The sequence below is a fragment of the Sinocyclocheilus grahami genome, unplaced genomic scaffold (genome assembly GCF_001515645.1).
Source record: "Sinocyclocheilus grahami isolate Dianchi unplaced genomic scaffold, SAMN03320097.WGS_v1.1 scaffold401.1, whole genome shotgun sequence".
Lineage (NCBI taxonomy): Eukaryota > Metazoa > Chordata > Actinopteri > Cypriniformes > Cyprinidae > Sinocyclocheilus > Sinocyclocheilus grahami.
Genome location: NW_015505580.1, coordinates 276,900 through 302,339, shown reverse-complemented (window position 1 = coordinate 302,339; position 25,440 = coordinate 276,900). Strand labels below are relative to the sequence as shown.

The 25,440-nt window shown below is 37.1% G+C and overlaps 1 protein-coding gene and 1 long non-coding RNA gene across 10 annotated transcripts in view; both read right to left on the bottom strand.

Annotated features, from left to right (window-relative positions):
- pbx3b (pre-B-cell leukemia homeobox 3b) overlaps positions 1–12,047 on the bottom strand; it is an 88,756-nt gene extending 76,709 nt beyond the window's left edge. For 5 of the 9 annotated variants that reach the window (XM_016231878.1, XM_016231880.1, XM_016231882.1 and 2 more), the window contains exons 1-2: positions 10,565–12,047; positions 9,774–9,847 (exon numbers count right to left, since the gene is read on the bottom strand). In XM_016231878.1, coding sequence (XP_016087364.1) covers positions 9,774–9,847; positions 10,565–10,761 — 271 coding nt within the window. In that variant the 5' untranslated portion in view covers positions 10,762–12,047. Of the gene's footprint in view, positions 1–9,773; positions 9,854–10,564 lie in introns of all 9 variants that reach the window. The other 4 variants (XM_016231877.1, XM_016231879.1, XM_016231881.1 and 1 more) reach the window with 1 other exon arrangement.
- Positions 12,048–14,955: 2,908 nt separating this feature from the next.
- Positions 14,956–19,115, bottom strand: LOC107550573 (uncharacterized). The gene is made up of 3 exons (XR_001604676.1): positions 19,024–19,115; positions 16,714–16,844; positions 14,956–15,043 (listed from the first exon to the last, which is right to left on the bottom strand). It is a non-coding gene; the product is annotated as an uncharacterized lncRNA (long non-coding RNA).
- Positions 19,116–25,440: the final 6,325 nt, after the last annotated feature.

Genomic DNA, 25,440 nt, shown 5'->3' with positions numbered 1-25,440 from the left:
AATACTGATAATAAGACAAATCAGCCTAATAGTGACCCAAGAAAGCCTCGGCAAGCACTTGGACATTACCTCAGTGGGACACTATAAAGATTTTGAAACGGAATTGAGTAATGCACTCGGATTGTGTAATCACCTGCAAAATTAATAATAATGCCAGAGTACGAGGAGTAGTGGAGGAGGAATAATTGCAAGTACTGCACAAATGTAGTTTACGTTCTCCAGGTGGTTCCTGAAACCTAAAAGTGAACTTCTAGGACTCCCAATAATATTTCCTCAATTTCAAGGACAGTCAGTCTTTTTTGGCATGGGGACCACACAACTAGACTCTCTTCCAATCAATAAAAATGCTTGGAAAAAACTACCTTTACTTCTTGATTTCCATGCCCTTGATTCATTGTGCCAATGTGTTGTCCAACATAGAACATAAATGTAAATCAGATGATAAAAGAGTTTGCATATATTTTAAGAAATACAATTTGAGATATATGTAAAAATATTCTATGTAAGTCTAAGGACCCCCTACAGTACCTTCATGAGCCCCCAGGGGGTTCCTGGTTGAAAGCCCTGGCTTTATTTTAGTGCCGTGTTGAACATAAATCAATGTAACACAACACTGAGAATAATTCAAGAAAGAAAAAAGGTTTTATTTCCATTACCGGATGCAGTACCACTGCTTGCAATATTGAAAATATCTATATAAAACTGCACATAACAGCCCATGAACCTTGTGTCAATAACAAATGGGACCCGTGTTAGACAGCGCTGTATGAATTGAGTTACACAAATATCAGATCCAGAACGTTTGGCCAACGTTAGCATTGCTCATCGCATCACAGTTTGCTCTGTATGCGACACAAACACTGCTGTGGGTGGATGGGTGTTTCACAGCTTTTACGTCCCGGTGACAAAATTATTGATGACAACGCATCACAAATTGCACTTATTTCATATACAGATGACAGGGCGAGGGGGGGGATGTAAAATATTAAAACAGTAGCGCCGGGTGGGAACATTTACTTTTTTTAAATGAAAATTTAATGTTTCAATACAGAGCACAATTTAGTTAAACGGCAAAGGATAGCTGACAATTCAAAGGTGATGTGAGATTCATCAGAGGTTTGCGCCAGTCACCGCATCTGAGGAATACGTGTGTGCATGTATATAAAGAGCATGTATGTGACACTGGATAAAGTGTAGGTCAAGCATTAAGGATTAAAAAAAACATAGCATAAAGAATTAGTGTTATATATATATAAACACACAAAATAAAACTATGAAGTAAAAGTGGTTATGGAAATCTTGCTCTGATTGGCCAGGAGTTTAAAAAGATCTTTATCAACTATTTCATGTCCACTTCCTCATAGACAGGTCACAGGGGCAATCTGTAGTCAGAGATAATTAAATGAAACATGAGCTCATCTTAGACTGAGTAGAAGGAGAAGGAGTCGGACAATGTGTGTGTCTGTGTGTGTGTGTGTGTGTGTGTGTTGAGGAATCAAGAGGCAATTTATGAATAAGACAAGCAAATAAAAGACAATGTCTCTAACAGCCGTATATATTCCAGGGAGGTGTATATTCTCTCTCCTAATGCAAAGACCACATATAGAGAAACACTGCAGTGGCTTATTAAAGTCACACTTTCTATCAAGACACTATACCTTTTATTGAACCCAAAGGAGACTGAGATACACAATCACTGAAAAAGTCTAAATGTTAGCTGTAAATCTAGACACACTGAACCTTGGTGTTCATGTGGGAAAAACAGGTTTGAATCTGACCTGCAACATGTTCTATTTTCATTTCCTGTCTCTGTCAAAAAAAACACAAGTCTGAGCCATTCCAACAGCTTTTTCACCACCTCTGCCATTGCTAAATGTACAATTGAGACATTTCATAACAAACCTGCCAAAATTTTACACCATAAAAGGCTTATTTGCATAGCTAATGTGTTACAGGAAGCATAAACAACAAACAATGTACAAAAAAAATCAACAATTGATCTTTTCTTCACAAAATCTTCAAAGATTTGAAGCTGTGGATAAGTACAGTGAGAAATCATAAAGTGCATTTGTGCATAGGCACGTTATTTGTGCTGCAAAGCCTTTGCCATTTGCAACAAGAAGTAGATTAGCCTCATATATGTAAAAATATGTCTGACAAGGCACAGAGTGGGAACATTTAAAAAAAAAAGACAAATGCTCCAAGCACGTGAAAGCTTGCGATTACAGATTTTCTCCTCTCCTTTTTTTTGCATTATTTTTACCGCTTGGAAGCCTGACATCCATCCGTACCCTCGCTCTTTCTTTTGTTAATTCCTTCATCTGCTCTTTCTTTTCCATACCCACCTTCCACCAGCAGAAAGCAAAGGGTTTTACGGCACTGTAAGGAAGATAGCAGTCACTCTTTCTCGATTTCAAACACCAAGTCATGTAATGGAAAGAAACAGAGAAAGAGAGAGAAGGACAGAGAGATAAAGAGAGAGAGAGAGGCCATGGCATTCAGGAGTCCAGGCGCCCTGCTGAGCAGAAGCCATTCTGCCTTACACTATCTTGTCACTGCAGACGCATCGCTGGGGCAGACGGGAACAAAAAGCAGCCCAAAGTCAATTGTCTCCACTGCTGAATGGCTTTCTATTGCAGGCTGCATACATTTACTCAGGCATTTGAAAAAAATAAAATAAAATTGTGCGCTATTGTAACTAAAGGCGAGAGGGGAGGGTGATGCTCACTAATATTTACTTTGGATCTTAATGACTGGGTTCGTGATGATGTCATAAAGAGACTGAGACGCACGGCTTCCCACCTACACAAATATGGATCACGAGCCGGAGTCAATTTTTCATAGTTTCATGGTTAAGTGCTCCTTTGTTATTTCGTAATTAGCAAACAATTAATGAGTATGTTCTCTCATTAATTAATAATCTGTAATTACGGAGTATTAAAATGAGCCATCACATTCATAATAATCCAATCAATTGATACTGAAAATATCACTTTAAGATTATTTTACCACCCTATTATTTAAAAATAGAAAATAAATAGCAAAAAATATATAACAATAACAGTTCAAGTAATAACAACAATAACCCAGCAGATGTCAAATTAACTTCAGGGTAGATTTAGTTGGCTCATTACCGCTTTGTCGGGGCGCCTCAAAATGAATGGTCCCCGAGGGTTTAAGAACCGCTTACTCTTGAAATCCTTGCATTCCATTTTTTCAAGGTAATGCTTTTAGCCGGCCTCGCATGTGGTTAATTACGACGGTGCCTACAAATTAATTCAGCCGGTTCAGAGTGCACAAAGAAGGGTCTCGCCGCAGATGCACAAATAACAACACGCAGCTGAAAAATAGCGTACTGTGTGTGTGTGTTTGTGTGTGTGTGTGTGCGCGCATGTGTGTGTGTGTGTGTGTGAGGGGAACAGCACAGCGGGGGCCACACTGCTGGCTTCCTGCAGTCTCTCCTCCAGACCTCCCGTTTCTGAACTTGACGAGTCAAAGGTCAGAAAAACAACAAGTCAATAGGCAGGCAGCCGCCGCCGAGGCAGCAAACAAAGGAAGAGGAGAGAAACCGAGAGAGAAAGAGGAGCCTATGATTTTGGCCCTGTAATAGTTTTCTGTAATCTCTCTGTATTGATTAAACCTCACTTCAGAAAGGAGTGTTGCTTCGGAGCACACCTAACCCCCCCCCTCCCTTATTTCTCTCTTTCCTGGTCAGAAATGCCATATGGAGGTAATCTTTCACCTTTGTTATTCCTCGCTGCTCCCGCTGCATCTGCCACTGCTGCCGCCAGCCCTGCTCTCTACCGGCAGAGAGAAAGCAAACAACCCTCGCACACACACGCGCCGTCTGATTAGCACACAGTCATCCCAGCAGAGGTCTTCCTCAATTCGCCGCTGCACTTCTGTATTCCCTTTCGAAACAAACCAGACAAGTTTATTCTCCACACGTTAAGACTTCTTTCACCCTTCCTGCTGGGATTTCTCATTCGCTGTACCGTAGCCAGCATCAGACACATTATAGGCTCCACAGAAATTAAACTAAAATAATCTGATTTGTTAATTACACCACCAAATCAAATGTTTGCAGCAGAGGAAGCGAATGACATTGTATAATACATGTATTTTAAATGATTATACAAAAATAGCCACCTGACAATGACCACAAACTTCCTCGGAAAAACAGATACTTGAAAAAAGAAAAAGAAGGAGAGAGGGAGAGACTGAGAAAGCAAAAAAAGAAGAAAAAAAACAGCATCCGCTAACAAAAAAATTATTTTCAAGCATTCTGCCACATTCCCTTCATTTGATTCATTTAAATGCAAAAGCGAGAGAAAGTCGAAGGGAAGAAAAAAAAACAAACCCCTCCTGCTAAAAACACTCAATTTACTGACAGGCAAATGACTTCACGCTGCCACTTAATCTCATTTCTTGCATAATGCCCTCTAATTAGCATATCAAAGTGAATTAATACTTCTAGGGCATTAGCAATGGGGAAATCTACGCAGGGCCTCCAGTAGCAGTTAGTGGAGTGCCAAGAAAGCTCCCCAACACTACAGACAGCTTTGCATTGCAAAACGCTTCTATCCATTTATCCGCCATGTATGTATCTCTCTCCTCTCCTCCTCCACCCACCCTCTCTCCCTCACATCATCTAGCCTAGCCACTCTTTGAAAAAGAGAAAGAAATAATTTTTTTTCATGCCGATTCTCCGCAGTGCCCCGGGGATCCCAAAAACAACTCAAACCTATCAGCCCGACAAGACTTTGAATTTGCGGTAATCTGCGGTTAATCTGACAATTAACTCGGCACGTTTTTGTACTCGTCAACACGATGGTTGTCATTCACAACCTTCGCAATGAGCGATAAGAAGTTAAGATCAGGCAGTTTTGGGGTGTTAATGCGCACATCCTTGACATTCTCATAGTCGAGGCAAAGGTACACACTCAAGCATCCCGAACAGTCACACACATCATCTCTGTTCGCTCGCTCTACAAACAGATGTACATACACAGCTTTTCCTTCTCACTGTTTACATAGTTACAGTACAAACACTTCAGGTTTGATTTACCCTTTTTCGCCTTTAAGCCCCCTTTGCATCAGATCCAAAAGCAACAATAAATGTTTCATCTTTTCAAAGCTTGTTCTCTGCTGCGATTCGCAAATACTAGGCCAAGAAATCTCTCCGATTGGAACTTATTCATACATCAGCACTGGCAGTTGTTAGCATTTTCTCTTATTGTATAAAGAGAGATACATTTAGCAGTGACTGCATGACACAAACTGTACAATATCAATATCACACACACACTAAGCTAAACGATGAAGACTACTAATTGCAAAAAATAATAACTACTAAATCTGAGTTGTGATGCAACTTTGAAGTTTTGTTATTTTCTTTAATCTGTAATAGAAAATTATCGGGTTAAAGACAAGCATAAGAAATCTCCACAGCAGTCGTAAATTGTCAGAATGTGTACAACAAGTTGCAGAGAATGTGCTAAATGTGCACGCATTGTCCGATAACTTTTAGGAACTTGATCACATTGTAGTTTTTCATTTTCGCATTTGTTCTTTCACTGCAACTGCACCAAACCCTGACAACAACCCGTCAACTCCTCAATTCTTCTACACATCTGCTGAGTACGATAAGCAAAATGTACATACTGCTCTGACACTAGGTGTTCACTAGGTATGTGTGTGGTGTGCGTTAAAGGAGAAAAAAGCCTCCAGAAGATGTGTTTGGTTGAAAAAAAACAACAACAACAGGGAGTAGCAGTAGTAGCATGCTTATCAGTGGAAGTCTCTCTTATCACTCTGATGAGACAATGTCCTTCAACGGGCCTGTGCAGGAAAAAAAAAAAGAAGAAGAAAGCGACAGCTTCCCTCATCATTCAAAACCTGCACACTATAGCAGGTAAATTTAAGCACCAGTACTGCGGCACTAGTCTTTTTTCAAAATCATTTAACAATTTTAAAAATATCTGATTTTGTGATATTATTTCACGTAGCCGCAAACAATAAAAAGCTAACATACATGTATGTTAATATGCATGTATGAAAATATCATGCTTGTGTTCACTTGTGAGTTAATAAACAAATTAGCAGAATGAAGCTTGTTAGGAAATTAGTCTGGATGCGTTAAGACGGGGGAAAAAAGAAACCATTCAAACAGGCAGCGTCAAAGGGATTAACCGAGATTACAGCAACTGAGCTAGTAAACAAGCTCATTTAAATAATTAGCATACTTAGGGACTCTACCCTTTATGCATATTTAATTAGAGCTATAATGTAATAAGGGACATAGCTCTATTAAACGTAACATGATAGGTGCACATGGAAGCACAGTCAACAGCTGGAGGTAGGTTTAAAATAATCAAAATACTTGTACAATGCAACATTAAATTGAAAAATGTATCATAAACAATGCTATAAATGTGCTTACATTTAACTGTATTTGTAAGCAAATAATGGATAATTGTTAAAACACAAGAATAGACTTTGGAAAGAAAAGTATTGCATGAGTACACCTATACATACACAAACACACAATTCACTCATAAGCAAACAAGTTATTATATATATATATATATATATATATATATATATATATATATATATATATGTATATATATATATATATATATATTTACAGGAGTACTGTGATTTAAGTAAATATTAAATGTAATATATTTAAGTATTTAAAAAACACCTCACACCAGATCACAAAATGTAAAAGAAGAAAAAAATTGTCTTGCAACTATTCATCTTTTCTTGAGACACAACAGTAGCCACTTTAAGCTGTCACGATACAGCTATAACATTTAGTAATTAATTTCTTTATCTTTTTTTCTCATTCTCTCCATTACTGAACAGGCATAAAGAACAACTCAAGCAGACCGGGTGGTGGATCAGGGCCTTGCCTTGCCCTCCCGCAGTTGAAACCTTCAACGGCCGAGAAGTTCATTAAGTTTTATGATCTTCCTCCAGTCACTTCTGCATATAAGCCACACAAAGGCCACAAATCTGGCAAAGCATTAGTCTGCCTATACAACCACACAGAGATATGATAAACACATGAACTGATATCTGAATGCCATTACATTACTGTATTCATCTTTGTTCAAAACTAGGTTTAAGCTCGAGTATGTGAATTGACCATCTCGATATATATATATGTATATATATATATATATATATATTTACAGGAGTACTGTGATTTAAGTAAATATTAAATGTAATATATTTAAGTATTTAAAAAACACCTCACACCAGATCACAAAATGTAAAAGAAGAAAAAAATTGTCTTGCAACTATTCATCTTTTCTTGAGACACAACAGTAGCCACTTTAAGCTGTCACGATACAGCTATAACATTTAGTAATTAATTTCTTTATCTTTTTTTCTCATTCTCTCCATTACTGAACAGGCATAAAGAACAACTCAAGCAGACCGGGTGGTGGATCAGGGCCTTGCCTTGCCCTCCCGCAGTTGAAACCTCCAACGGCCGAGAAGTTCATTAAGTTTTATGATCTTCCTCCAGTCACTTCTGCTTATAAGCCACACAAAGGCCACAAATCTGGCAAAGCATTAGTCTGCCTATACAACCACACAGAGATATGATAAACACATGAACTGATATCTGAATGCCATTACACTACTGTATTCATCTTTGTTCAAAAACTAGGTTTAAGCTCGAGTATGTGAATTGACCATCTCTTTCCTTTTCAAAAATTAAATGTGTCATTTGTGAACCTATTAATAAAGTAATTCATATACATATGATAAAGTTTTTTTTTTTTTTAAATAGCACTCAAAACATGTCAACATGCTATAAAATAAGCTTTTATTTTCTTATGCTAAAAATTAAAAAATAAAGACAAAAGCACAGTTATTAGTCTAATTCAGTGCGTTTGCCATTGTATTTTGGGCTCACCTTACAGGTTTCGCTCTGCTATTCTCCTTCCGCATTATCCAGAAATACACAATGCACATTCCTGGTAAATGCCCCTTATCTTAGGGTCTCTCTGGATTCTGCATATCTGGTTATGTGGCCATTCTCTCTTTATACCTGCGCCCTGCATGATTGCAGAACGCGCGCGCCTTTGCGCACATCACGCACGTTTGTTAACCGTCGCAGCATAAAGGAAAAACTGCACATTAAATTACATCCACTAAGCTACTGGACGTACTGAACTAATTCTCTTTCAACGGGTGCTGATTTCTCCCTCAAAGAAAAAAAACTGTCTTTTGTGAGACAATGACATATGCTAATGTTCCGTGTCATTGGGGCAGGCGGTATAGCCTTGGTAACGCACGTGCTGAATTGATGTTGTATCGGTCATTGGACATCATTTACAGTGCGCGCGCGACAGACTATTTCAGAGGTGCTTGAGTGTCAGTAAAGGTGGAAATAGAATATTTCGGTTTGTTATAGACTTTCATATGCACTCAAAAATAGTTGTCTCCATTTCTATAACACACTTCTAATTACAATAAAGTGATGTCACACACGAGCCACAGGAAAGTAAACATTTTGCACAATAACATGCGTTTGTGCTTCTGCCACAAAAATGTATTTATAAAAGGTCCCTAAATGGTGTTAGTGATCAAGTAAGCTTGCCATTCAGGATCAATGTTTTGTATTAGTTAAATATTGACATTTACAAACAAATATTAACACTTGGGTCTCCGTCAGTGGTCAGTTAAGTCATACACTGTAAATTAATATAATAATAACTAACCATTAAATCAAGTTTAATTACAGCTTTAATTTTTAAGTAGTGCATTACACTTGTTAACCACTTTGCATTGAATTACTGATAAAGAAATCCAGATTAACACACATAGTATTGAGTATAAATTGCATAACTTATTATAATATTATTAGAATTTAAATATTTGCCCATGTGTAGCCTACTATATGATCTATTTTTATTTATTTATTACAAGTTAGGCTCACATCAAAGTAATAATAAATGCCATATCGATCATTCCTGATCATAACACGTTCGTTTTTTCACAACAACAAAAAAACAACAACGGCACTATAACGCCAAGCGTCTTTGCACGTGTCGGGGAACGATGTAACCTTCACAGCGCTGGCGTCTTTCATAATAAAATGGGGGCAATAATTAACTGCAGGACCGCCGATACTGCCAATAATTATCCAGTAAATTGGTCGCATAATTAGGCAGAGGAGCGCAGGAATTGGACCGCGCTCCGAACCACGAACACGCGTAAACGCTCACTGGGCTCGCAGTAGTACAATTAAACAAAACAAGCCTGATATACAACACCAACCCAGCACAAAACATATCCTCAATGACAAATGCAGAGTATCCCGAAGATGCATAAATGCCTAACAATTCACCAAGTGTAGGTCTTGAAAGATTAAATGGATGGTGTGAGAATAGCGCGCTGTAAACAAGGGGACTGCCGGGGTGCTTCTCTCATACATGCCCCCAGAAGAAGGCACTCAGTTCAGCCTCACGATGCAACGCAGAAGGGGGGGGGAAGCTCATCGTTACATATGTCACACTCTTATTCTTAGAAATCCAATTATTACTATTCATTCTCAGAAGTGAGAAACAGAAATGTGGATGTTGGATTTGGCTTGGTACAACTGGACTCCGCTGACGACCAAATAAAAAAAGAAAGAAACACCAGTAAAGATGGCGGTGTCTGACGGATTACTGGCACTGTATTGTTGCTTTTTTCTTCTTGAGATGTCTGTGCGTAATTTTGCCCTTTTGTTCGGGTATGCATTATCTTACCTGTTTTCTCTTTGATCTCGCAGAGGACACTGAAGAGGGCTGGCTTCATTCTGTGACAGTTGAGCCCATGTTTCCTGTGCCATTTGGGAGCAAGAGACAAGATTGATATATAGTCACTTAAAACTCATAATTCGTTCGCATTAAAACTTTAGAAGACATCAAGTCTCGAGTTTAAATTGAACCTTAAACTGCATTCGTTTAAAGGTGATGAACGCATACAGGCAAAGCTGGCTTTACACACATCACAGAAGTTCAAAACAAAGCTACTTAAAATGAGTACCCAATATTTCTATTCATTGTCAACAAAAAAGTTGTGTAGTTGCTAAGGGCTGTAAAAGTATCAAGGCCTTCTTAAGTTTAGAAGTAGGAAAGTGTGATGTAGAAACTTTTAATGAGATGCCCACATGTGTTGAGTATGCTACTTTACCTATGTATCATTCTCAGAGGCTATTGTTTAATATCAGCTACACGTTTAGTGAAAAGTAACTATGATATTCTGTCTAAACTTTATCATTTGAGACATTGTCATTTTAACCTGTGATACGGCCACCTGGAGTTCAGATGCAAACGTGGCTCTCAAGGTATTACTATATTAACATTTGTGAAAAATTAGAGTTGGGACGAGATTTTCAATGAGTGGTCAGTACTGTACGATAAAGTTAGCTGTTGTAACGTGTGAATGGAAGCACTATAAGCTATTTTACAAATAAAATGAGAACGCGTGAATATAAAGACTTTCTGGACAAAACAATAGGCTATAAACGTGTGTATTAAAATAATAATGCACCAACTTTGCTTGCGCCTCGTCCAGGCTTTGGTCGGTGATGGTCATGATCTGATGCAGAATGTCACCGATGTCTTGTTTTCTTCCATCCCCATCGGTTCCGTCGTGTCCATGTGGAGGCGGCAGAGCCATGCCTCCCTGTACCGAGTGACCGGCCAGGCTGACACCGCCGAGAGCCTGCATGATCCGGGCTTGCTCGTCCATAGTCCGCCGCAACACAATCAATGCGCTCGTGCTCAGTCACTGAGATGGGTGAAATAAAGTCGGATAATGCACATGCAAAAACAACTTGTTTATTTCATGTGCGGTGGTTAACGGGTCGCTATCGTGCACAAAATATTGACCGTGAAGCAACGCAGCACATACGATAAATCGCTGGATGAAATATAGTGGAATTGATGTCCCAGGAATCACTTTATGGAAAAGATTTAAATCGTCTTTGATCCTCCTGTATGAATGTCCATCGGAGAAAAATTAGCGATGCTATTTCGTGCCTATTATTTAAGTAAACTTCAGCGTTCAGGGGACAGTGGTTGCCCGTTCAATCCTGTCTGAATCTTCATGCCAATTTGTCTTTTTCTTTGAAGAGCTGGGGTCCTTTGCAGATGTCTGGGATTCTTATTTGCGGTCTTCTTAGGATAATTTCGCCTTGTGCACTTCTGGAAAACTTGGACAAATCCGTAGTATTACAAAGAGTTGCAAGCAAAACATCCCATGCCTCTGATGGAAAGTAACAATGAATCAAAATTAATGATTATGTAATTAAAAATAAGCACACTGAGTGTGAACAACAGGCAAAAATATTGCCTTTGAAAAGATTTTCCAAAAATAAAATATAAGAAAATAAAAGAAGCCGAGTGAAATAAATTAAACCATCAGCACCGGCGACCAGAGCTATAAAGATTGTAGGAAAAAATATATAAAAGCGTATAAAAAAAGTTTTCTCACTTTCAGTAGGGAAAATAGAAAAACTGGCGAAAAAATTAATCACGCGCCATAAAGCGAAGCGCAAAAATATCTGCTGGCGGAAATTTATGAGTCGAGCGCGCGGGCTGTGTGTGCTTTATGTTGTTTGATGGCAGCAGTAGTGAGCGATTGACAATGTGCCAATGCCATTCACTCAGTGCAGACGTGTCAGAGAAGAAAAAAAGATACAAAATCGACATCAAAATGCACGCTCCGCCCTGCAGAGGAGGGGTCTTAGATTCTTGTCACTTCTCGCCGAAGCCCCCGAAAACAAAACGCCAGTTAGCTACTAATGATACTGCTGGTGATGATAATGATGAGACCAGAGCATCAAATCAACAGCGTTTGAGTCTCCACTTTACGCTTGCCTCATTTAAAAGCGCGCTCGTGCATTGAGATGCCGTTACATTATAACCATTTCCAATAAAACAAACAAAAGGTCGGAGTTTTATATTGTCTGATTCAAACTAATAATGAATTGCACGGGCCCCCTCGCTTCCTTACACCACAGTATGGTCGCCTCCAACAAGCCGCGCTCGCAGGGGCAGGAAAGCAGGACATGTTTATAATATTGGAAATAGACGCCGCGAACCAATCAGCGAGGGGTTCGTGGTTGAGCGACGGCCCCAAGGACCAACGGCTGGCTCCCGCTGAGCAAGAACGCCCGCCTTCAGAGCTCAATACCTTTGCTACGGTTGTACAGAGAGATATCAACTTCTGATTGGCCGTTGCCACGGGTGACATCTACTGCAAAAGCAGGCGGCGCTCCTCGGCAGTTGCTATGGTAGCAGACTGCTCGGTGGGCTTAAAGCAAAGAGACACACTGAAACATATCTGCGCCTTCCTCCGGTTGCCTCGCTTCTTACATACGCTTTCCTAAACCCACTGTGGTTTTCCCGCCAAACCACTGTATTTTCGATTCCAAATCACTACATTTCACGTAGGCTGGCGTTGTTGCGATTTAAAATAGGCGTCTTTTGTTCAAAATCATAAACCTACACCGTTTTGTTGGATTTTTGTTCTTGTGCTGAGGTAAATAAGAGCTCATCACAGACCAAAAACTATTACAAAGGATATATATATATATATATATATATGTGTGTGTGTGTGTGTGTGGTAACTCCACTATACATATTTGTATTATTTGATTATGTGTAGGCTATATTTGACTAAAAGCACTATTGTTTCATTGCCTAGTTCATTCTATTAAAGTTTACAGTTCACATCTTTAGGCTATGAGAAACTTCAACTTTTTAATCTTCTACTGCTTATTGCATTGATGCATTAAATTATTTTATTTGTAATTTCATCTATTTAAATAATGTTGTAATAATCTATATTTAGTGGTCGAAAGCGTTCGGACAATATTTATTGCGCTAATTTAATCAGCTGTTACAAATGAGCCAATTTCATTTTATTTGTGAGTGAAAAAAGTTGCACTTTGCCACGAGACACTGTATGTACCTGTTAATATTCACAGTGAAATCCTCTGGTGCCATAGCTGAGGTAATGCATTTCGGCAGGGTGGCACTCGAGACATGGCAGCCACTGATGTGATGGGACTAATTACCAAGAATTAGAGACACATACCGAGGAAACAGAGCTGTTAATTTTTGCACAGTAAGAAAGTCAATCAGACACCCTTCCAAAGGCACCAACATGTGATGCTACGCTGAGAATTTGTGAAAGCTGGCACCAGAAAGTCCCGTTCCGTAGTGCATGATCTGACTGAAGGCCCAGTGGATTGCCTCCATCACTGACACACTCAACACGGGGAATTTACACAGGCTAATTAAAGAGTGAATAATCAGATATGCAGAAAATCAAAACTTCGTCTGGGATGAACCAGTTCAGGATAAACAATGCAAAAAGCACAGAAGGATCTGTCAGCATGCCTGGAGCTTCATGATGTTCAATTTATAGCATTTATTTTGATGCCAAAATGTAAGTACATATATGTAGACATGGTTTTGATTATAGAATAATGAGATCACAAAGTGCTGTAACGGATTGAGATCATTTTCACTTATTAAATATGAACACATTTTTACTACAGTTTTAAGAAGTTAAAACTAAAAATGATTTCATGTCTGGTCTATAATTTGCTTTGTGATTATGTTAATAAATGTTAAGTGACAGAACTGGTCTGAATCAGCAGTTTCTAATGTTCAGTTTAATATATAACATCCACACAAGTCTTTCATCTATATATTAAAAATCTGTTCCAACTGACAAGTGTTTTTAACCTCGTTTCCAAAGTACCTGTGGACTGCATAATTTAATAACTAAAGTGAATTTGCTGCATATTTGCTGCATAAACTTGAGTGAATGTTACACAGACATTTTGTTATCTTAATCGGGACATTCCATAGACCTATATATATATATATATTGGTCCCAAAAATATGGTTATGTACGCACACACACTGGTTTTAACTTGTTTAATATATTTGTTCTGAATTTGTTTAGAATTTCATTGGCTTTTGAATTACTTTTTTAACAGATAAATACAGAAATATTATATAAATGTTTGAGTTACATCTTCCATTATGTAGAGTAATTTAATGTGACATTTAGGCTATATCAGACGGACAATATCGGCTATATGGTCCTAAATACACTACAACATGATGTTGTTCTGTAATAGTTTGATATAAGCACCATATTTAATACACAACCATTGGCTTTTGATTTACACATCAATCCTCCTGAACAATACAGATCAAACAGTAGAATTTATAGTGGCATATTTACTTCAACTCTTGTGTATGAATTGGTGTTCAGAGCAATTGATTAAATTCTTCGGGTGCAATAAGTGGGTGATATATTAGTCATGGATCATGTTAACACAGTTACTGGATCCTGAGCAAGAATAATGAGCTCACCTTTAATTAACCATTTCACACATATCACAGAGTAAGACAACATGCCACAAGCACTGTAATTCAATTGTTTTGGCTGCGACTGAGTGCATGTGTGTGTGTGCGTGTGTGTTTCACCTTAATTTATATAGTCGTTGTCATTTTTATTATCAGTGTGTAAATGAACTAGATTGAATATAGCATGTGTGGCTGACAGATTATGAATTTTTTTAATCACAAACATCCAAAAATCACGAAACGACACTGTAACACAACATCTGTGTTTATAAGCACGTCACATGAATTTAAGCAACATAACATTTATCGAAGTTAGGAAGCAGACAAGAGGCGCTCGCTCCCTCGTTCTTTTTAGCAAGCTGTGTGGTTCAGCTCTTTCATATTCACTTGACCTTGAAGTATCAGCCCAGCACACTCCTGAGTTTAGTGAATGGAAGTCCCAGACCCACTGCATTTATCACTGAAATACTGTGCTGTCAGGTGGCTCTGTATACCTGTCATAGAGGGCTCAAAGGAACAGCTCCAGATCCTCTCCTCCACAACACCTCATGATTCTTCATTGCCTTACGTTGCATGCCTTTCCACCATTGTTTTCAGCCATATGTCAACATAATTCATTTTCCCCAAGTATGACAGCAAATCTTTTGGTGGGAGGGGAAAAAAAGACACTTCAGCTTATTGTGGTCATGATGCCATGCTTACATAATGACATAAACACAATTTCTATTATTGGATGTTTACTGCCCACTTGCTTCAGCCAACTTAAAGCGCAGTACGCCTATATACTGAGATTCTTGAAAATATCAGCCAAAGTTTCTCCCAAATATGGCCATTGTAACCTCGCTGTCGTCAGTAGTAACTGTTGTTATTATTATTGCTCTTGGACAGAAACCCACCGTTCAGGATTATTTTTTACTACACCAGGTTTTTTTTTTGTCCTACACATACTATTTTTTCACCCCAAGTGGTTACTCTTACTTTTGGAGAGAAAAACATTATCCACAAAAAAAAAAATAAAATTGTCTTAGCATTTGTCATGCCAAAAAAGTCGACCGCAAAAAACTTTCGCAAAAAAACGAATAAATAAATATTGCAATAATGATGTCTGATAAGATTGTGATGCAGAATCTGGTATGCGTATACCAGATTCTGCATCAAAATCTTATCAGACATCAAATAAAAAACATTAAAAGCATAACAGACCCTTTTCACATTAGCAGGGTTCTCAGAAGATGAAGTCATCATAGTTGGGTAAACTTTTATAGTGATGAACGAAAACTACAACAAATATAATTTTTGTGTTCCTATTTGCTCCAAAAGCAAAAGAAAAAATCCATGATAGCATTTCTAAAAAAAAAATAAAAAATAGAGAGACTGATTAAGTTGGTTGAAAGAGTGAAAGATGTCCAATTCCTGACATTCCCTCAGTCATTGTGTTAGAAACACTTATGCAGCAGCATTAACTAGTTTTTTGACATTTAAAATGTAACACTAGGTATAGTTTTATAAATGTACAGTACATATAAAAAAAAAGAAAAGAAAATATTAAAAATGTTGCAAGGATTAATAACTGTAAAATGTGTCATAAAATTTTGTGAAAAGGGTCCATAAAAATGAGTTACATAAGAAAAGTATGTTAAATAATGATGTAGATATTATTTATTGCTTATTTAAAAATGAATAAAAATCTAGCGCAATACTACTGTTCATAGCTCCTTTTTATGTCTTCAGTATTTAATTATTTATCGCTTATTTATGCATATAGGGGTGCTAATTAGTCAAATAATCGTTCTTACCTGACAGGTTTAATTGACAGTCTCAAAACAAATAGCCCCTGTCTCCTAACATACACATCTTTTTTTCAGGAGAATGAAGTTTTTGAAAACTGAACAGGCTGTCACCTTACTTTTTTTTTTTGTAGTGACAGCCAAAAAAAAGGGGCCCACAGGTGTCTCAGAAAGCAGTGACTGTGTTGTCATAATTCATTTAGGCATCCTTCTGCAAAGCCATAATTACCTAATTAGCTTGTTAATTAGGAGATTAGCATTTACTGATAGAGTGGCTTGTTTAGTGAGGGGTGGAGTGGAGTTCCAGTGGAGTAAGTTACGAGTGTGTTGCTTTAAAGTGCCTCCCAAGTCATTTCCCTCCCTATTCAGGTCAGATCTCAGCCTTGATGAAAAGATGTTAAAAGTATTGAAAAGTTATGCAAATTGAAGGTTTGAGCATCAACCTTATTGATACATTTTGAAGTTTAAATGGGACTTATTTTCTTTAATTTTATCATCAAATAGCCTAAGAAACACAAACATACCTTTGCAATGTGTTTAGGATTCCAGCTGAACTGCTGAGCATTGCTCTCTGTCTCATTGCCCGGGTTACAGCACAAGCAGTCTAGCAACTCAATAGCCTCTCGTCTATATGTCGCCAAGTCATGTCCTGTTGCTGAGGAAGATTGGAGGAAATTACTTGAATGGACAGTGCCAGAGACATTACTAACCATATTAGCACCAGTCTCTTATCTAGTTTATGTGTTTGTTTATTCATTTCCCGATATTCACTGCATGCAGGTCATACGTCAATGTTACCGTCAGACAGGCTTTATGTTTAAGAAGGCCAGTCTTGGGCAGTAAATAACTAGAAGTAGTGAAAGTAGTCATTTCAGTAAGGTTACTATTTTAGGTCATTTTTATTCAACACACAGCTTTACTGTGTAGCGAATAATAAAATGCACTCTCCTACACTGTGCTTTCTTTCATATGTAGAATTGGGGAATCTGGTTCATTTTAATAAACCAGGCTCATGAAAATCAAGAAGTTCAAATAAACAATTCACTCTCAGTGGAATACTTCATCTTCATTTTTTATATCAAAATAATAAGTTAAGCATTCACTAAAATTACTATGCTTCTGACTTTGTTGTAGAACTTGAAGCATGCCTAGTTTTATTTATTGTGTTTAAGTGTAATAATCACACACACATACATACACACACATACATGTATATATATATATATATATATATATATATATATATATATATATATATATATATATATATATATATACACATACAATAGTAGCCTATTTATTAAAAATATAAAATTAGCATTTAGTTGCTGTTAGTACCTAGTAATGTAGCTCAATTTTAAAACTTGTGATTGTAGTTTAACCCTTAAATGTGTTGAAAATCAAATCAATATTTTGAACAAAAAAAACAATGGTTTAAATTCTGTTTGAAAATCTGATCCTTTAATAATATGAAATTGTTTTCCTTATAACTAGTATTAGCTTGTAATTTGCACTATACAGTTTCAAAGTAGTTTCTCTAATGCTGATTAGTGAGTCTGTTTTGAATTATAGCCAATATTAGGATTTAGAAAAACAGATTTTTTTACTAGTGTTTCACACTGTGGTGTGTTGTTAGTTTAGATAGCGTGACTGCTTTGTTTTTCCAATTTCTTTTTATGTTTAAAAAGGCAAAATTGTTATCCAACTGAATGCAGTTTTCCTAATTATGTCTTATTATATTTTTTTTAGGGGTAAAAGAATATTAAAACATGAATTCTATTTTTACAGTTCTGGTCTATATATGTCCCTATAGCTTAACTTCTTCACCCGGCAGGCATCCTCTTCATTCAATCAAAGCTGCTCAGGCTCTCTCCCAGGCCAGGTTGATAAATAAGAGGGAAATATTGTGTCTGCCAGGGCATGTTGTTAACTCTCCCTCCACAGTCATTAACTCATTTCGAGTGCAATCATAGAGTGGGAGGTAAATTAACAAACCATTAAAAAAATTTATAAATGCACAATTAGCATGCCAACATTTACAGGACACATTCATGGAGCTGCAATAATTTTTGATTGGGGCGGTTCTATTTCGTCCCTCCTCTCTCCCTATTTGTCGGTCTGCCTGTGTGCTGTTTCTCTCTCTGACCGTCAGTCTCTACAGACATTTTGGTCTGGTGCCTGTTTGGCGAAGAAATTGAGGGAATGAAGCCTGATTTAATAGGTCATTGATGGTGGACACTCACCTCTTACATCATAGAGCTGAAGAAAGATAAGAGACGGACAATGAGAGGAAAAGAAAAAATATGGGAGACATGGAGGGCTTTTCCCCTTCCATCTTCTCTTTTTCATTTGCTACATTAATAGTTGTGCTGGTTGGATGAATTACGTGCCGGTTTGTAATAGTAAGGATGATGATACAGCAGAGGGCAGCCTGCATGAGGCACCGCAGAACCTGGAGAATCTCTTCCTCAGCTTCCTGGGTCGATTGTAATAGGGTCATTAGCTAGTCTGGATCATATTTTAACATTTAGCCCCAGGTTATTGCATGTAACTTGCTTGATGGTCTCCGATATGAGATTACTGCTAAATCGATGAGCTAATGAAACCGTAATGGTGTATTTCAATCAAATATCAAATTAATGTTTTTTTTTATAAAGGATAGCTTCGTTTTGACAGGTTAGTAACAATGTCCTGTTAAAAAGAAGTAGGCCCCTCAGGTTGTAAAAAAGATCTTTACCATTTCTTAAATCACTGAAGAGAGCCTGATAAAACCGCCAGCGTGCTTTTTTCCATTGAGTGGAGAGCTGTTAAGAAGTCAACTTTGAGTAACTTACATTTCAGACAAGATATTGCCAGTTACTTTTCCAGTTTCAACCCACCGTGGAATACAGTTTCAAACGAAGCCAAAACAGAATCAAATGCTGCGTCACCGATCAACAACCGTGAATCATTGTTTTGAAAGCGAATCGTTTGAGGGAATGATTCCATGACTCGCACACAAATACACTGGCTTGTATCGTTCCTGAATGGATTAGTATTAAAGTCCTTGTTAGTATATTTGAAACAAATCTAGTAAATGATTCAATGTCTCACGGCAGTTTCGATTCTGAATAAATCAGTGATTTTGAACAAATTGTTACAATTCGATGATGACTAGAATGATTATGTGAAGAGGTGGGATTTCAGATTGCTTTTCTTTCCTTTCGCACTGTGAAGTGAAAAACTGTTTTGATACAATAAATAAGGTACTGAATTGTTTTTATTTTATTTAAATGTTTTTTCGTTTTAGTTCCTAGTACTGTCCTTGATTTGAAAATGTTAGTACAGACAGCCTGAATATCTCCTTTTACTACTTGCTATTGATTTTTGGTACAATATGCCAAGTCTTATCATATGAGGAGCATTCATTTGACCTAGAAAAGTCAAGTCATCACCACCATTTATGTGCACAAATTCATCAAGTATAGTGGTGTTACATTTGTGGCATAATATTGATTACCACAAATAATGAATTTCCACTTTTCTAAAAAAAATAATAATAATAATAAAAGCACAAATCAGGGTTATAATGAGGTACTTAAACGTTAAAATTCTCACTGTTTCAATGGTATAACCACAATTCATTAACAGTACACGTTAAAACGAATTTAGTGGGGAACAAAATCCTTTTCTGTGTTATATTAAATTTTATACTTTTACTTCTTTGCCATGACAAAACACTAAAAACCTTAAAATGACAATAAAAATGATTATTTAACAGCTTTTTACAGCTCAAATAAAACAGAAAAAATGTAAAATTCAATTAAAGTAGCCCCATTCACAATAATCACGATTTTTGCTTTTTAAAAATGAAGCATCCTCTTACTTTCAGCACAACAGCGCATTCACAGATATTAACTCTATACCAGGACCAGGTATGTGACTAGCATACCAACCTGACCACTCCTACCCATTTCTGCTTTAACACAGATCTAGGAACAGTAATCCATCTATTTCTGCTCATCTGCTATGAATTAAACATAGACGCAGGTCAGCACACAGTGTGTCTAAATCACTGCAGCCCGGCTGCCCTTAGCTCAACTTCTCTATTGACATAATGTCAGATATGACACTATTACTCAGCGAGTGGCGATGGTCATTTGATAAATAGTACCATAAATTGTTGACAAAACAATTTGTGATGTATTATGTTCGTGATGGGTTGTACTGCTTATCAAATCAAGTAATCTGGTGGCGGACGCCATTAATCAGCCTAATGTGCATAATCCTGCTGCTGATGGGAGACGACTTGCAGATTGTGGATGGTTTTGCACACAATTCTCTGTTTTAGATTTAACCAACACGCTTAGAAAATAAAGGTTCTATGAAGAACATCCAAGGCAAGAAGTTTATGCAGATGAACACTTTTCATTTCAAAAAAGGGATTTTCACAGCAAAGCCATAGAAGAAATGTTTTTGGTTTCCTAAAGAACTGTTCAGTGAACAGCTCTTTTTTTCTTTGTGTGAACAATATTTTAAAATAATATGTAAAAATAGTTGTATTTTCCTCTACACCCCTTTTGGTACATACATTTTAAGAGTGTACTCTCCTAAAACTAAAGATTTCAAAAGGGTGTTTTCACAGCAATGTCATGAAAAAATAAAATAAAATTGGGGTTCTCCAAAAAAACCTCTCAGTGAACAGTTCTTAAAATAATCATTTTGTGATTTTAATTATCTAAAGAACCTTCTTCCACTACAAAGAACCTTCTCTCCAATGGAAAGGTTCAAGGTTCTTCATGGAGCCATAAATAAGAGTCAAGAATGAAATGGTTGTTTTTTTGAACATTTCACTGGCAGGTTCGTTGAGGAACCAAAGCTTGTTCTTCTGTGTCATTACTATGAAAACTTATTTTCGATTGTTCAGCAGCTATACTGAGTGTATGTTGATGCTCACATTTTCTTTTGTTTTAGTTTATGCTGAACTAGATTGTGCTATATTGTAGTCTCATATTCTTACATAAAAATTTTTTAAGTATCTCTTTATTGCCTTTATTGTAGCATTTTTAAAGCATATATTTGCATAGAACACATATTTATGTCTCTTAAATGCCCATTTGATTTTAGAGCGAAGCGCTAAGAGACATTAATTGTAGCAGTCGCATTCTAAAAGTTTTCAAATCTCATTTCAAATGATTCTGTATGGAAAAAGTTTCGAATTAGCAAAAAGCACAATTTATCTCAGACCGGCAGTCATGTCATGTTGGTTCTTAGCCGATTCCCATTACATTCTCTCTCCTCAGCAGACTACACACTCTGTAGTGCCGCTGTGTGGTGTGTTTCCACGCTAAGTGAGCAGCGGATATCTCAGCTATCTCTGCTGGTGAACTTGCTCATCTCTCCTGTCAGATACAGATGACAGAGTGTTCTTTTCAAAAGCCCACCACAGACAGGAGGACTTGTTTAATGTGCGACAACATCCTGTGATCACTCAGCTCTCTGTATTATGAGCAGAGCTCTGTATGTCCGTTTGCAAAGGCTCAAAGACTTGAAACGTCTGAAGGAAGGAGCGACAGATACAGACACAATGTGTGGAAGTCCACGAGAGCAACACAAAAGCTGCTTATCAACTCTTGATAAGAGTTGAAAGGGTTTGCCTTTGTTTCAGCTGTCCGCATCACTTGTAATTGAGAGGCTGTCTAATGTTGAAATGATTAAAACTGAACCATTCACACACCATTAAGACACCATGACTGTCATCCCAGCAGGTTTACAACATATTTCAGTATTATGTCTTTACATTCGTTTTTTTCCCTCGCTTTAATGTGTATTTTGAAGTAAAAACCAAGAAGCTTTTGAAGACATGTTACTGCTCAGTAAAAAAAACATAGACAAAATGAAGTTTTATACTTCACTGATTTTTTTATTTTTATTTGCTGCATGTTACATTTTTTTCATTCTTAAATGTTTCTGTAATTTTCCAAATATCTATTGTCTAATATTTCAGTAGAACTTTAATATAGCTTTCATTAATAATGTTAACTGCAGATCATACAGTTGAAAAGATTATTTTTCAAAAATAAGGTAAATAAGGTAAATATCATCCTGTTAGATATGACAACAGTGTCTGGTCAAATTGATTGCATTATTAAAAATGCTAAAATATTAGATTTAAAAATGATCCATACAAAAAAAGTTAATTTTAGGATAACTTCTTTTTTTTTCACCCATGTATGACATCACCTGTTTCGCTCTTTGCCATTGTTTTAATGTAGTCTGTGGTGAAAAGTGATCAGAAGGCTTCTTGCCCTTTGCTAATTAGAATCTACCATGAAAAGCCTGGAGATTTATGAAAGGGTTCGCACATACACCCGTAAGTCTTTCCTCTGCACCGGTTTAAAGTCAAGCAACCTTGAGACGGAGGGAAACAGATTGCTCACAAAAAAAAGAAAACAGGTTCATGCGGCACATTTTGAACAAAGATTAATTAAAAAGCTAATTGCGATACATATTTTTTACAGAGAGAAATTGAGGCATTTTAAAGAGTGATGCATAATTTCCACCATCTTTATCATTAAGGAAATTTCCACTCCAGCCAAAAAAACCCCTCTTTTTTTAGCTTGACTAATAACATCAGGCCTTTTTCCGCTGTTTTGTGAATGAGGTAAAAATCGTGGATTGCAAAGGTCTGCTGCTTGCTGGTGAATGCATCTGTAAAACATAGTAATTAAGTCAAGCTGTCAATCATCGGAGGGTTTGGTGGGGAGTGGGTGGCAGATGATCGAGGGGCGTTAAAAACTCACTTTTAAAAGAAAAAAAAATCACTGAATGAATCTAAAGGTCTAATCAATACATAAAGGCATTCTTTCAATTTTATAGAATTTTATATAGATTTAATATCATTATAGATATTTCCCCCATTCTTTATTAATTATTTTATATGATGGATTTATGTTTGGTTAATGTACTGTATGTTACTTTCTCTTAGCAGTGAATAATTCTACATTCAAATAAGTTACATTACACTAAAAGAATTCTGAGAGGACATCACCCTGTGATTTGGTAATGCAAGTAATGCTAACTTGAGCTTCCCATGCACTGAATCAAATGTGCTGATAACAGAGCAATAAGGTAATGGCTGCTGAGTCTAATTTCTTGGCTCGTTCTGCCAATACATGTACTATAAATCTGAGGGTGTTTTTAGTGCTATTTTTTCCAAAAAGCGAAGGAACTGAGACTACGACAGCACGTTCAAACTTGAATGTTAACTTTGTGAGCAGAGCGGAGCGGTATAATGCAGTGCTGTTGCCTGTTCATCTCTCATGAATGTGCCATTTCAGCACTGCTGAAGTCATTAACAGTCCCTCTGGTTTAATGAGTAAACCCAGTCCAATCTAACATTCACCACCCCATTTTCTCATTTAATACTCAAATCCTTTTTAAAAATTGATAGCTGTAACTTTGCTTTTTTTTCAGACACAATAAGATGAATAGCAATAAATGTGTTTTCTTGGAAACAGAAGGTGAAGTTTGTTCTCCTTTAAATAATGAAGCCACATAATGTGCATGATAAACAAGAACAATAGTCACAATAAAACTAATAAGATAAAATATGAAATTGTGAACTTTATAGTTGTTGTAATTATTATTAATTTTATTAGCAGATCTAGGAACAGCAATCCATCTACATTGAAAATTTTGGAGTAGGAAGTAGTGAAATAGTATTTTCTTGTAAAATGCGCTCCAATAATTCAATTTTTTTTTACAACTTTGAAAAAAAAAATACAATGTATTTCTGTTTATCTGCTATGAAATAAACATGACCAACTAAAAAATTTCTAAATTAATAATTATTATTTTTACAATTATTAATAATATGTCAAATATATATGAGGCATAAGCAAACATGGTCAACAAATGGTCTCTATTATTTTATTATTTTTAATTATATTCATTCCTTTAACAAGCATTATAATGTAGACTACTAAAAATGATAATAATGCAGCATGCCCATGTCCCATAATAATTAATAATTAGTTAATCACTGTCAAATGCTTGAAACACATTTTCTAAATTTGGGAAACATACACATGAACTCATGTTTATGTTTAGGGTAATTTACCCTCATACCAAAGTCATTTGTAATGGATGCGTGTCTGTAAGCTCTGTGTTTATCTGTCTTCCAGTGTAGCAGAAAAAGCTAACCACATCCACATCGTCTAGCGTCGGTTGCAGACAGACACAGAGAAAGAGCCTATACATGGGAGATGACCCGTTAATGCAGTTTGTCCCGTATGCTTTAGCCGCAATTCATTTTAATTGTGCGTATGAAGTTTAAAAGTATTAGTGTCAGGTAAAGATTCATTGCTGCGGTTTGATTTAAGGCCGGCCTAATCGGAAGCAACCATGTGTTCTGGCAGATGTTTACATAAGCCTCACTTGCTCCCTGACAGGAGTTAAAAAGTACAGTTGTGGTAATCAAATTGTGGTGTGCCAAGTCAGATGCACGAGGCAGATTGAATTAAGCAGGCTTGCAGATTTATGTATGAGGAGACGCCAGCCAGGGATACAACATTCATCTGAGTCGGAGCAGGGGGGTCTCGGAACCCCCCGCCCCCTCCCCAGTTCTGCTGTTCTCCTTTGTGTCTTGTCGCCGTACCGGACTGACACAATATCAATGTTGATGCAAAGTAAACTTGCGAAACGAAAATAGGTTAGAAAGCGTCTCCAAATGAACGAGAGCAGTTTTTTGCTCACGACTCAGATTGTTACACACTTCTTCGCTCACAACAGACAGAGACAGAGTAAAGAGTCTGGAATGGCAAGAACAATTGTAGTCAGATTACGTCTGGTTCAATGGTGACAATGAGGCAGCGGAGGAGGGCGTGATTGGAGAGAGAGAGCGAACGAGAAGGAAAAATCATTAGCTCTCCTTCTTTCATGTTGATTGCAGGCACGTAATATGACTGATACAAAAGGAACATCTAACAGGACCGTTCGATTGTTTAAAAATACCGCCGCTCGAAGATAGTTTCCAACGGGTCGCGCTGAAGAATACGAACATCTGGCCTCTGCTCACAGATACGCGTCTCTTTGTTGGGAAAATGAATACGATCCAGCTCAAAACCATCTGACATAAATAAGCTTATTGACCGTGAATGATTTTCCTCTTCCCTCGTTTTTCGTCAATTCTGTCAGCGCAACATATTCTTCAATGGAACGGGTCAGCATTAAATTAAACCTCAACCAGTTTCCAATAGTAATTAACTTGA